This window comes from Camarhynchus parvulus, chromosome 1A (assembly GCF_901933205.1).
Source record: "Camarhynchus parvulus chromosome 1A, STF_HiC, whole genome shotgun sequence".
Taxonomy (NCBI): domain Eukaryota; kingdom Metazoa; phylum Chordata; class Aves; order Passeriformes; family Thraupidae; genus Camarhynchus; species Camarhynchus parvulus.
The window spans coordinates 15,416,287-15,429,554 of NC_044586.1; the positions used below are offsets into that span (position 1 = coordinate 15,416,287).

Here is a 13,268-nt window from a genome sequence, read left to right on the forward strand (position 1 = left end):
TTTAGTTGCAAGTGCAGCCATTCCAGGATCTCTTTAATCTAATTTAACTTTCAGGAGTGCCTGCTGGTTAATGCTACCTCTGACAACACTATTACAAGCCATTATGTTCATAATACACTTCTCTTATTCCAGTTCTAGTGTAACTACCCAATTGAGAAAACAGGCTTACTATTTGGTGAAGAGAGTGATTTTTTAAAAGCTGAAAATTCAAATTGTATCAAATACTATGGATTAAAAATGTAAATTGAATCAATTTCTCCTGTGCTTCTCATTTTTAAAAATAGACAAGCAATTCTGCAACAACTAAAGACAGAGACTGAACAACCTGTGTGTAACAAATCTTCATTCCTCTTTGTATAAAATGGACAGAAAACACAATCAGAACAAAACACCTTTTAACACCCTTCTCACATAGGCATAAAATAACTGTAGCACATATGGGTGTTAATGAAGCAAGGCTACAAACCCATATGATAATAAGGCAGTCTCACAGGCATATTTTTAGAGGGTGCTACAGTCAATTGATGTGTCCCTGCTTAATGAAGTTAAATCACGTATGTGTAATTATTAGGTTCATTACAGAGCATTAAATTTCTACAGAACTTCAGCTAAAAAAGAAATGGATTTGGCATCACTGCAGGTGACAGTATTTTGAAAACTCATCTAGTTTACATTTTTTTACCAGGTACACTTTACAGACCTGATTTACATGCACAGAAATGGTTTTTTTTTTTTTTGGTACCTTTATTTGAAAGGAGTGTTTCTGGTATTCCTCACCTTTTCCAGATCCTGCTGAGAAGCCTGCAGAAGTGTTTGCCCAGACAATATCCAGTGCCTGCCATTACTGATGTAGGAGCCAAGCCCTTGGTCTTGGAGCCAGTTGCAAACCTGCTCCTTGGTCCACTTCGCGAACGGCATGTCCAGCTCACTGTGGAAAAGTTACCCAAAAACACTGATAAATCCTGTGCTTCCAATCTCCCATTCTCATAAATAATGAGAAAGCCAAAAGCTATGCCTAATTGACATTTTGTGGGAGCTGGAACAAGCTCTGAGGGGGAACTATCAGCATGATGAAGTGCTGGGTGCTGCTGATCTGTTGCCACTGCCACAATAAACACAGCCTCCTATAATGCTACTGAAAAGAGCCACCTCTGCTGCCTAGCATGGCTATAGCTCTGGAGTGAGACTGGGATGTTTCACTTTCTCCTTTCATCCCTGGAAGTGCAGCAGGAAAGGCACAGAAGGAGTATCTGTCACTGTTCATGAGGGCTGATGCGCTGCCTCACGGCCCCATCCTGCGAAGGGAGAGCTCAGCAGCGGGACCCCAGCACCCAGCCCACCTCAGCCCTGCAGGGACCCTCTCTCAGAGGAGGAGGCAGCCTGGATCTGCCTGGTTTTGGCCAGTCAGGAGAGGGGATGTTTCATTTTGGCACTGGCCCCCTGCTCTGGCCCCGTGCTCGCCAGGATCCAGGCACCGATGTTGGCTGCACTGGTGTCACCTGTGGGACTGGCCCAGGTCCCGAGACCAGCCCAGCCGGGGCCCCGCGGTTGCTCTCGTCCCTCCTCTCTTGAACTCTGTCTCGGACATGTCATCTGGGTTGAAGGTGGTGGACTGACTCCTTTTAAGCCTAAAGAAAGAAAGCAAGCACATTCACATCTGGCTAGGGAAAAGGCATGTCAGTGCTGCCACTGCAACCAACACAGGCAAGATCTCCCCAGAGCTGGCAGCCCCTCTTCTACCTGCCCCCAGGCCACTGTTATCCCTCCCAAACACCACACGGGCTCCTGCTCTTGGGCTATTAAACCATGGAGCCATGTGCTGGCAGGGGAGAAAGGAAGGTGTGTTCCCAGCAAGCCCCTGCCCAACCCCCAGCTCTGGAGAATGGTTATCTCTCATCTTTTACTTACCTTCCAAATAACTTCTTGATTCCCCTGGCCTTTTTCCTGGAATCTGGAGAAGGTGGTGTCATCTGCAAACTATCTGCTTCTTTTGGGCGAGGGGGCAAGCCAGCCAGATCCAAGTGGTCTGCAGATCCCTTCTCTGTTTCAGCTGTTAGAAAACAAAAGTTTTGTCAAGACCCTCTTGTGCAGGACTGTACAGACATGCTCATGACCTTGGGAATGACTCCTGCTAAATTAGTGACAGCCACCATGTCAAGAAAATGGGGCAAAGAGGGATGGGAAGATCCATGAGAAACATCACATGTTCCTCCCTCATGGGCCTGGCTGGGAATCCTCCAAGGCAAAGTTCTGCTTCAGTTAAGTGCCTTTTGCACCCAAGGTGGGAAAATCCGCCTCGTGAATCAAACAGGGAATTAAATCCCAAATTTATTCTTCCTCAGGGAGTGCTCTTACAGTGCTTTCAGAGACAGAGCCAAGGCACGTGGGTGCCCAGGAACAATTCAGTGCAGTGGCAGGGAACTAAACCAGGAGTCCCTAAAGCACAGAAAGCCAAGTAATTTCCCTGCAGATATCCTTCCCAATAACCTGTAGTATTTCATTCCCTGGCCAAGAAATTCCAGCAACAAAACTCCTGCCCCAGAAGGAGGGCCCTCTCCCCCTCACTTCTTCAAACTGTGGAATATTTTGTTCCTCCTCAGGGAAAACCATGGAGTTTAGGCTCTGTCTGAACCGTATCTTCTGGGTGAACAAAACAACTCTGATCAGAGACCCTCAACATTACCACCCACTCTAAAAGCATTAAATCCTTTATCTGTAGCTGTTTTCCATGACAACAAACCTGAGGGCGCTTGTTCCCAAAGGGGAAGTTGCCACAAAAGCTAAACTATTAAAGGAAAAGACAATTTAAACACCATTTAAAAAGAAAAATAAGAATTGCAGTATCTGCTAGACTACATAAGCAGAGATGTGCTAGCAAGTGCCAGATAGCTGAATAAAACTACCATGTGGAGTTGATGCCAGTTGCTTGCTGGGGTAGAGTGAGAGCACAAGTTTGTTCAGCTGAAGCAGCCGTGGCAAGGCAGTCAGGCCTGGAATGACTTGCAGCATATTTTAATATAGCTCTGTAATTAAATTCCCATCACTTGTGTTGAAATGGACTTTCAAACTTCCAGGAGAAAAGTAAACAATGCATCAAGGCAGAGCATATATTGCTGGGACATGTGGTCTCAAGCCATAGATTTAATGCTGAGATGACCACAAAAGGGCCATGACCAGTAACAAACTGTAGGCTTTGCCAGTGTATCCTTCTGCTGGCCAAACTTAAGATGGTTCAGCCAGAACACCTATGACCATGTCCCATTTTCCACTTTGTCAAACATTGTTGTGTGACAAGGTCACACAAAAGATCATTTCCACCAGGCACTTTGGTTTGGCCACTATCCCACACAGGGATCCTGCCACTGACAGAGACAGCACTAACATCCAACCAGGCTGTGGCATTCCCGGGTTTTGCTTTACTTGTAGAAGGTAAAGTGAAAAAATCCAAACCCATGGAAATGGCATTCTAGAGAAAGAACACCAGGACAAGGTTGGGTGCATTAGTAGCAGAGATTTGCGGGAATTGCGCTGTTTGCTCCTCATACCTGGCTCCTTTTCATGCACTGACACAACCCTGTAGAACAGGTAATGTTTAGGGGGCCATGTGAGAAAAAGAGAGGGTCCAGAGCACTTGGTCTCATGGCCACTCCATGTGGCTGTACCACCACCCCACTGACACAGCTCTCCTTCCTAAGGAAGGTCTCACCTGCCCTTGCCAGAACCACACAGGGATTGCTCACATCACAAGACTGGTTCCTATTTACTGTGTGAACGGCTCCTTCCCCATCTAACCCAAATATTTCTCATTTGTTTTACGGTACCATAAACACAACTACATCTAGAAGATGAATTACACATGCTTTCCCTCAGGAATGAATGCCTTAAATGAATGCCTGGGAAATACAGCTCATTCCATACTTCACCAGCCTTTAAACTCTTCCAGTGGATCCAGGACAGGTGGCAGCACAAAGGTAACTACTAAGCATCACCAGTTCTCACCTGGTACCTTGGTCTGTGGTAACTTTGTGCTCAAAGTTACAGCAAAAGTCTCTGCAAATTGACCCGCAATCTCTCATTAGTAGCAGCTACTGAGGAACAGCACAGCTGACTTTTAGCAGAGGGCACATGTTACGTGAAAACTCCTTTTAGCGATGGGCAGAAGCTCCGATGCAGAGCTCTGGTGCCTGGTTTGGGAAGTGTGTGGCCACAGGCAGCTGTTAGCAGCAGTCAGGGCACAGGGCTGGCATGGCAGACATGCAGGATTACTGTACCTAAGGTAGGTGCACTGGCACTTCGACTGCGATCTTCAGATTTCCACACAAGGCACAAACCCACACGCAGCACAACGGGAGAGAACACGCAGAGGCACAAGGTCAAACACAATTCAAAACTCACGGTGACACAGTAGGGACAAAAGGAGGGAGGGACGGGAGACATAAGCGCCACACAAATGCTGAATTCACATGGGATTAGGAGCACCAAGTCACTCGGGAACTCCTTTTCACAACAAAGGAGTGGAGTAGAGCTCTGTGGTGGGGACGGAAAAACGGCACCACAGTCACTTCGGTGCAAGGAGGTCATCTGCTTCAGGATCCACTACTCCTGTGAAGTAGCAAATTCGTGGACAGCAGCTTTACAGATGGGGGCACTGAAATCTGGATAACATAAATAACTTACTCAAAGTCACAGCACCCTCATTTACATGGCCCATCTTCCACTCCTCTATGACAGCCACAAGTACTGCGCTTTGTTAGACAAATCAATTTCAGGACAACACAGGGGATTACACAAAAGCAAAGATGAAATAAACCAAAGCAAAGAGTCTGACTCTCCAAATAGACTGTATATCTATTCCAAGTAAGCTAGCAACTTCCCAGGCTGTACGTCACAGGCAAATATGGGCAGCACATCATCAGTGTATAGGTATGTTACTTGTTTTGAACAAAAACCTAAACTTCTCTTGGAGTAAGTAACAAAGCAGAAGCTATCCCCCTCCAGGCTTCTGAAATAGAGAGCTAAATTCCTGAATCTCGTGCAAGAGAAAAACAAAAACCTCAGATGTCTGGCAGTGGATCTGATGCAGAGATTCACTGGATGCTTGAACTGGATCACTGGAAAGACTGCTAGAGGAGAGCAGTAAATGTAAGTAGATTTCCAACTACTGGCAACAGTGACTTCTGCATTAAGCAGAACATTTTGTTTATTTCTTCATCATATGCAAATGTCACTAAATGACAATACCAAAATAACCCCCACCAACACTACAGCGAAAAAATCAACGTGAGCTTGAATTACTTGCCAATCCTGTTCCTGTTGTCACCACCTCTTTTGCAAGGCTGCTTAAGTACAAAAAAACAAAGACTGAGTGCTGCTGTACTATTTCTGTATCTCTGAAAATCTTGTGAAAGATAAACTAAGGATGGACCCAGGGGAAAAAAGCCCACAAATCCCATGTGTGAACTACTGCCAGACAGCATTTCATACAGCAGCAAGCTCCTACAAGGTCCCAGGGGAGATACCACAGCAGAGTCTGAACCACATCAAATACTTCTTGACATCAGTGATTTTCTTTTCTTGCTGTTTGATATTTTCAAACATTCTATTATCACAAGTGCCACCAAGTCACAGTGAGACTAAAGCTGGCTTTCCTGCTTCTTAAGGCAGTTACAGCTGTTGTTAAGATGCTTCAAAATGCAGAGAATCGGAATGCAGAGGCAGGGTACCTACCCAGATTGGGAGCACTTGCAGTCCTCTTGTTATTTTTTATCTTGAAGAAGCCCCGGCCAAAGGAAGATCTGGCTTTGCGAGTGCCAAAACTGTCCTCGTCACCTGTGCCACCATGAGGAGGAGACTTGGGAGGGAGGGTTGCAAAATTACTGCCTTCCACAGGAGGTTTAACCTGCTTGAATTAGGGAAATAAAGAGTCAATATAAGGGAATTGCAGAAGGCCTTTTGAGAGCCTGCAAAGTGACTGCTGGCAGGTAATCTGGGAAGTCCTTCTCATCTGCCACTATGAGAATACAGAATGTACAAACCATAATGAAAAACATAAACAAGATCTTCTTTTGAATATGTTGTCCTGGTTTGGGCTGGGATGGAGTTAACTTTTTCTTACTTCAATGCTGTGTACGGGTTCAGTGCTGTGTTTTGGATTTAGTAGGGAATAATGTGATTAACAGTGGGGTGTTTGGGTTGTTGCTGAGCCCTGAGTCACGCACTTTCCATTTTCCCATGCTCTCTCAGAAAGGAAGTGCACAAGAAGCTTGGATGCAGCATGTCCAGGATAGCTGACCTGAACTACCAAAGGAATATTCCACACCACAGAATTCCATGTCCAGTATATAAACTGGGGGGGTTACTGGGAAGGGGAACCAATCAGATTTTGGAGATGGGCTGGATATTGGCCAGTGGGGGATGAACAACAGTATTGTGGTGCATCACTTGTCTTCTTTGGATTTTCTCTCTCTCTTCCTGTCCCTTTTATTAATAGTTTTATTATTGTTATTATTATACGATTATGATGATTTTACCTTGTTTCAATTATTAAATTGTTTGTATCTCAACCCCTAAGTTCTATCTTTTTTTGTTGATTCTTCTCCCCATCCCTCTGGGGCAGGGAGGGGGACCAGCTGTGCGGTCCTTTGCTGTCAGCTGGGATTAAACCCTGACATATGTTCAGGATCCAGGATTACTATCACTACCTGCTAAGAGTAAATTGTGCTCTTTAAGATGTTCCTCAATTTCTGTACGGCTGACTTAAAAGTGTGGAAAATGTAAAAATAGAGTCCTGCAAGGCTTTGAACTTCTCCAGCTTTCCAGGGTCTCTGTCTCCCCCACTGGCAGCTGTAGGGGCAGTAAGTGGGAAGCAGAGAGACAGCAGCCTGCAGTACTTTGGTTCTCTGCCAAGTGTCAGAGAGCTCTTTCTGTCTGCCCCTGCTCTGCAATTTCTTAATTAATGGATTAATTGACCGTGTCCACTGCCAAAGCAAAGAGGAAATTTCAGATCAAGCAAGGAGTATAAAAGCCAAGAGAGATATCAGACACTCCAGTTAGTCAATTTAAACCAGTATTTTAACCTTGCCAGCTGTTTCATTGTCTCTTTGAAAGAAGGAAGCAAAATCATCCACAGCCCAGATACAACCCTTAGGCTTTTGCTGAATCAATACAGCATTCATCCTATGAGTGGTGTCTGAAGTCTGTCACCTCTGCTCAGGTGTTCCTAGAGGTAAGAACTGCAAGATGTGGCCTTAAGGTACCACAGGGTGACTGTTCTGCAATGACAGGCTTTTCAGAAACACACACTACTCACAGAAAACAACTGAGAAACCCAAAGGTTTTTAAAGAGACACTAATCAAAGGTAATTACAGAGTCAGTAAAATGCTTAATGGTTAGCTTTGCTAATTATCTAGTGGGGGAAAAACATTAGCTTAGCTGGTAACCTTATGCTCAATCAGACTGGAAGACAATCCATGTGTGAGGAGGCAAGGAGGTGCTGAGCACTGAGCAGTGCCACGGATGGTGACAGCCACCAGAGACCCCTCCCTGTCCTGTCTGCAGGACTTCCATTCCCCCTTTGGAACTGTGTGTGGCAATTCCACACCTCCCAGCCTGCCAGCACCTCCTCCAAGGACACACATCAGCACACACACACATTACCTCTGCTGGCTTCTGTGCACAGTCTCTGTCCTGTTTGGGAAAGATTAAGGCATTTAAAAAGTCATGGTTTATAGCCAGTAGTCAATTAATTATGATTACCCCCAGTTAAGTTCTGACAGAAATACCCTTCCCTGCCTGTTCCTTTTCCCCAAAATAAATCACTTCAGAGCTGTATTTCACACAGATTAAGCCTTGCTTGCTATGAGGTCAGTGAGCTGACATGGAAATAGAGTTGCTTTGGTTCACTTTGTGAAGGATTAGTTGTGCACATGATTAGTGACACACAGAATATTAAGGCACTCACGGGCAGAGCTGCCTGAGGGGACCCAGAGCAGGAACAAGACAGGGCAGAAGCCAAGTAGATAAAACACCCACAGCCTCTACTCCTTTCTGTCCAAATAGACAAAAAACCAAAGAGCCCCAACCCATGAACTCCAGCTCTTATCAGTTCTGGTGACATTTTCAGTCCTGTCAGCCTCCCCCCTACACTGCAAGGCACAGGAGGTATCAGGGAATTCAGGAGCTTCCTGGAGTTCAGGCTGTCACAAAAGAGTACCTGAATTGCACTGATTTGATGGCATTGCTAGAGATTAGCTGCTTTTGGTCACTTCCACAGAAACCTAAAATGAAGCTATCCCCAGACATTCAACAGCTCAGTATTTTGTTTCTGCATACCTAAAACATACAGTCCTAAAACCCAGACTGTATTTTACAGTGCATTAATTACATGGCCCCCCAGAATTATTCACCTTAAACACAGATAGAAGTGGTGGTGGGAGTTATTTTTTTCTTGTCTTAAATCAGACAGGCATAACCAGTAAAAAAATCCCACCTCATTCTCTGGCAAAAACACAGCAGGAGAGTCTCAGGTAAAAGCCTCATACAAAGAGGGGGAAAAAAGCACCTGTGTTTTCAAGGACAGCTTTTCGTCTTTAATAGAATGTGGAAGATGACACATGTGTGTGACCACTGCCAACACATGCCACAAGGAGCCCTGCTCTGACTCAAAATTTCTCAGAAGGCAACACAACACCCACAGGGTCACAACAGAGATGTCACACCTATGTGCAAGGAGATGAGAGGAAGTAAGAGACCAAACCTACCACATCAGATGCCTCTTTCCTCAAACTGCTCAGACTGCTGGACTTCTGCAGTGTGGAAATTCTGAGACAATAACATAAAAATCAAGCTCAGTTATTAGAATTAAACTTGCTAAGATAAAGACACTCAAAGGAATCAGCTTTAAAGACAGCATTATAATACATGATGAGATATACTAAACCAAATGGTATTTTGAATTAGGATGCAGTAATCAGTGCAGTAAATTCAGTAATCAGAGCCCATGCAATTTAATGAGATACTGTAAGAACTTCCACACTGGAATAACTGCTGCTTTAGGGAATATGGATATGTGGCAGAAACAAAAATTATTTTCTCACTGTAGTCAGCTGATCACCTTCTCCCCACTACCAAAAGAAAAAAGCAAATCATGTGTGCATGCACTGTGGAAAACTATAAATTTCAAAGTATATTGACAGCCTGCCACCAAATTAGAGATGCTTCACAGTATAACAGAAGTACCATGTGCCCAGATAAAGCATTGGAAATAATGATCATGAAAGCATGGGACATAAGCAGAAATCTACCACCACCAAATATCATCTTGGATAAAATTAACTGACCTATTTATATATGTATGTAAAATAAGGAGGGGGTGCTTTGTGGGGTTCAAATTGACCATCACATTTAAATATGTCCCCTGAACAGATCTGATTATGGCACTTACACTGGACTATCACACAGATGAGTTTCAGGGGAGGAACCTGTTGATCTTCCTTCACTGTAAAGCAAAAAAGATATGAAAAAAGGCTGAGACAGAAATCCTATGATCTCAGCCTGCTCTGTTTTCACTTCAGTTCTCAAGGTACTAACACACGGCAAATTTTCCCCACTATGGTCACAGGTCTTGTAAAAGATAAAGGACAAAGGTGACCTCAAGAGCCTCAGGAAAGACAACTCTCACTGCAAGATGATGACAATACTGAGCTATTCAGCTTCAATAAATGCAGAGGTTCCAGCAGGGTCTGCAGCAGCACAAGGAGTGGAGGTCACCATCTCCTGCTCACCACCCACAGCAGGGGGCACTTTGCTGCAGTTTAGTGCTTGCTTTGGATTTTGCCAAGAGGAGAGAGACACAGGTGAAATCCCTGCTAGTGATGGCTCAAGCTGCATGAGGAACATGCACAGCACAAACTGAGCAAAGCTGGGCTTCTGGATAGGATCCTTTCCTCAACTGGGACTGGAAAAATCACACATCAAATGGAACTTGCACTGATGCTTCACACTGAGACTGATGATTGTTTCAAGTCAACAACATCTCCTTGCCTCTGCATTCTTAGTGTTTGATACTTCTTAAGATAAAGCCAGGGATTTGGACCCAGAAGAAAAAGCCCCAAGCACAGTCCTTGTTGGGTTGTGAGTGCTTTTCTGTACCCCCTGCAGTGCCAGTGCAGCTCTGCAGGGACTGGGTTTCCTCCCAGGACAAGGAGGGTGCCAGGTTAGAAACGCTGATGAAAGGTGTCAGCCACCCCTCACCCAGCAGCTGCCACTGGTTCCAAGCACGGGGACCCCTGGGTTCCACAGCTCAGCCACACCCCAAGGCTGCAGCCACACATCCCTTGGGCTTCCTCCCCTCCTCAGGTTAGAGCTGGAAGCCCTTTTGCTCTGGCAGTGCCTTACAACATCTTTAGCAGTTGTAGAAAATATCTGAGCACAAATCACCAGGGTTGGCAGAGCCAGCCAGACTCCCATGATGCAAACATAGACAAAAATAATGATTCTGTGGCCTTCATACATTAGATCAGCTTCCCTCTCCTTCTGTTCATTCCTTGTGAAGCAGCTGGTATAGACCATGAGTGCTGCTACAACAGCAACCAAACCGGCCCTTCCTTACTCAGGATTTAATCAATGCACTTCAGGAACATTAGCTTGGTTTGCTGCAGCTAGCCAAGGGACTCCTAGCCTTGTTTACCTGGCTAATGACTTGATAGTTCAGTGACTGACAGATTATTGCTCTCCTTAAATGTCACAGAATATTGGATTTACAATTGAAAAATACATGGAACCCATAATACCTCATTTCACTTGCAGGATCTGGTCTAGGGTGTATTTTCAGTCTCTCTGCAACAGTTTCTGAGCTCTTGGATGCTGATGAAAAGGAAGGGATTGAAATCTGTAAAATGCTGGTGTGGATCTGTAAGGAATTCTGAAAATCAGGAAGAATATGTGTTACAATCTTCTGAGCTGAAATTAAGCAATCATAAATGAAAAAAAGAGTAACAGATAAATCATGAAGAAAAGGATCTGAAATAAGGTTTCAAAAGTGATTTTTTCCCCCCTTATTCTAATAAAATGATTTACTCCTTGAAAGATGGCACTGCAGATAAAACATGAATCATTGCACAGCTAAGCTACAGCATAAACAAAAATCTCACAAGTCTCCCAAGGCTGCCTGCTAAATCTGTCTCTACCACAGACACCATGAAGGGTAGTCCACTTTTCAGATTTAATCCTGTCCTCAGATACTCAGAGAATACAAAAAAGCTGCTAAAGATTTAATTTAATTTCATTTTCTTCATAGTGTGTTCTTGCTGCTTAAGTAAGTCAAGACCCTGCTCTGACTCAGAGTTTAGAGAAGAGAGCTATAGTTTTTGTACTGGAAAATCTGATTGTAAAAATCAGAGATTGAACCACAACCTACATATAATTTAACTGAATGGATGCAATTATGATTGCATCCTCTTAAATATGACAGGATATATTTAGTTAAGTCCCAACATATTTACTTCAGGTTTGTGCCAAAGTATATGTAGCTCCTAAAAGAGCTATGTTTGATAAGAAAAATAGTTTCTATGACTAATAGAAAAAGTCATTTAGATCTGTTCTCATGATAAATACAGCTATTTCTGTCTTCTGATCCCATTTGAGGATTAAGAAAAATAAGTTTAATTGAAATTTCTCAGCAGCTTTCACAAGAAAACTACTTTGCCCAAAAGGATATGAGACATTACAAAAAACTGTGAAACCCAGAAAAAAATCTTTTCAGAAATTTGAGTTTTGTCATCTGCAATATGAATCCAGCACAAGCAGTGTTCTCAAGGAATTATGGCATTAAAGCAAAAAACACCAAAACCAACCTACCTCTTCATGAATGTTCACACTGAACTCATCATGGATTGGAGATGCTGTTACTGGGGTTGGGGATGGGCTTTTCTCTGGGTCAGTCAGACTTGGTGTGTCCAATAAACCCACGGATACAGACCCTGAATTCAAGTCTTCACTTTCAGTTTCCTTGCCTGAAGAGAGAGAACATGGAAACTTGTTGATTTTACCACCCTTGCTCCCACAGAAGCTGCAGCCAGCATGCTCAGTTATGGGCCAAAACTGGAAAGGTTTCATTGCTGGCGTTTTTTAGGTTTTTGAAAGGGAGCCACAGCCAAGTGTCACTTCCCAATTCAACCATCACAACACAGCAGGGTTGGAACAGAGGGAGGTCAAAAAGCCCAGCAAACACCCTCAGGGCATTTAGTGGCATCAGATTCAACAAGCTGAATAAACTGGAGTACTTCATTCCTGACTGTTCTGGAATTTTGTTCCAAATACTTTGTTTCCCTTATTTACTAAGGAAAAGTAAGAAGGTCCAGTCTCCCTGAAACTTAAGATGTCTCTCTGGTACCTTCAAGATACCCTGAGCAAAAATGCAGCCACTGCTCAGAGTCTATCACCAGCCTGGAAGTGACCACATCAGGTCAGCAGCCTGCCACAAACTGAGTATGTCTCATTTAGGCAGTGCTGAAGCCCACACTAGTGTTGGCATCCTCTGGTCCTTCCACCCTGGATGCTCCTGAACTGCCTCAGTGCTACCAAAAGGCTTGGACTGGTTGTGAAAGCCAACCAATACTTTCTAAAAGATGAGCAGAAATCCAGTGTTTGTTGCCAAAGACAAGCACAACCAAAGTCTGTTCACAGCAAAAACCTCTGTTGCCCATTTGCCACTGCCTGAAATCTCTGTCCATGCTCCATGAAGTGACCATGGAGCAGAGTTCCCAGAGAATCAAGGTCTGTTCTAACACCCTCCTGTGCCTGAAGGCACAGCACTGCAAGAAAGGGCAATACTTATTTAAAAATTGCTCTCCCTCCAACACTCAGCATGGTGTGAACCCAACACAACAAAAACACATATTTTGCTTCCTCACCCTTGTTGGGCTGTTGACAATTTTCACCCTCTGAAGGGGTCTGGAAACCCCCACCAGTCTTAGAATATATGGAACAGGCCATTACAGTTGTGATACAGATATAGCTTCTGCTTCAGCCACACAGTTAAGCTCACCACCTCAACACACCTGGAGCTTAAATGACAGCGGAGTTGCAATTTTTTTTGTTGTTTTCTGGTTGTACAATACCTTTTTTACCTTGAGCCAGTATCACCATGTCTTGGACTTTCTTGTACCTATTCAGAGATTGCCGAAGCTCTTCTATCTTCCGATCCTAAAATAAAAGGAAGTTGTGACTGTGCTTCCTCCCCAGAAACAAGAATTACAAATACTAGATC

At 44.1% G+C, this 13,268-nt stretch overlaps 1 protein-coding gene across 12 annotated transcripts in view; it reads right to left on the reverse strand.

The window, feature by feature from the left end:
* PPFIBP1 (PPFIA binding protein 1) overlaps positions 1 to 13,268 on the reverse strand; it is a 102,188-nt gene that overhangs the window by 8,694 nt on the left and 80,226 nt on the right. For 7 of the 12 annotated variants that reach the window (XM_030959627.1, XM_030959626.1, XM_030959624.1 and 4 more), the window contains 10 exons: positions 13,120 to 13,204; positions 11,858 to 12,012; positions 10,792 to 10,922; positions 9,444 to 9,497; positions 8,761 to 8,821; positions 7,658 to 7,687; positions 5,728 to 5,902; positions 1,909 to 2,050; positions 1,500 to 1,628; positions 778 to 928 (listed from right to left, as the gene is read on the reverse strand). In XM_030959627.1, coding sequence (XP_030815487.1) covers positions 778 to 928; positions 1,500 to 1,628; positions 1,909 to 2,050; positions 5,728 to 5,902; positions 7,658 to 7,687; positions 8,761 to 8,821; positions 9,444 to 9,497; positions 10,792 to 10,922; positions 11,858 to 12,012; positions 13,120 to 13,204 — 1,113 coding nt within the window. The remainder of the gene's footprint in view (positions 1 to 777; positions 929 to 1,499; positions 1,629 to 1,908; positions 2,051 to 5,727; positions 5,903 to 7,657; positions 7,688 to 8,760; positions 8,822 to 9,443; positions 9,498 to 10,791; positions 10,923 to 11,857; positions 12,013 to 13,119; positions 13,205 to 13,268) is intronic. The other 5 variants (XM_030959628.1, XM_030959625.1, XM_030959623.1 and 2 more) reach the window with 2 other exon arrangements.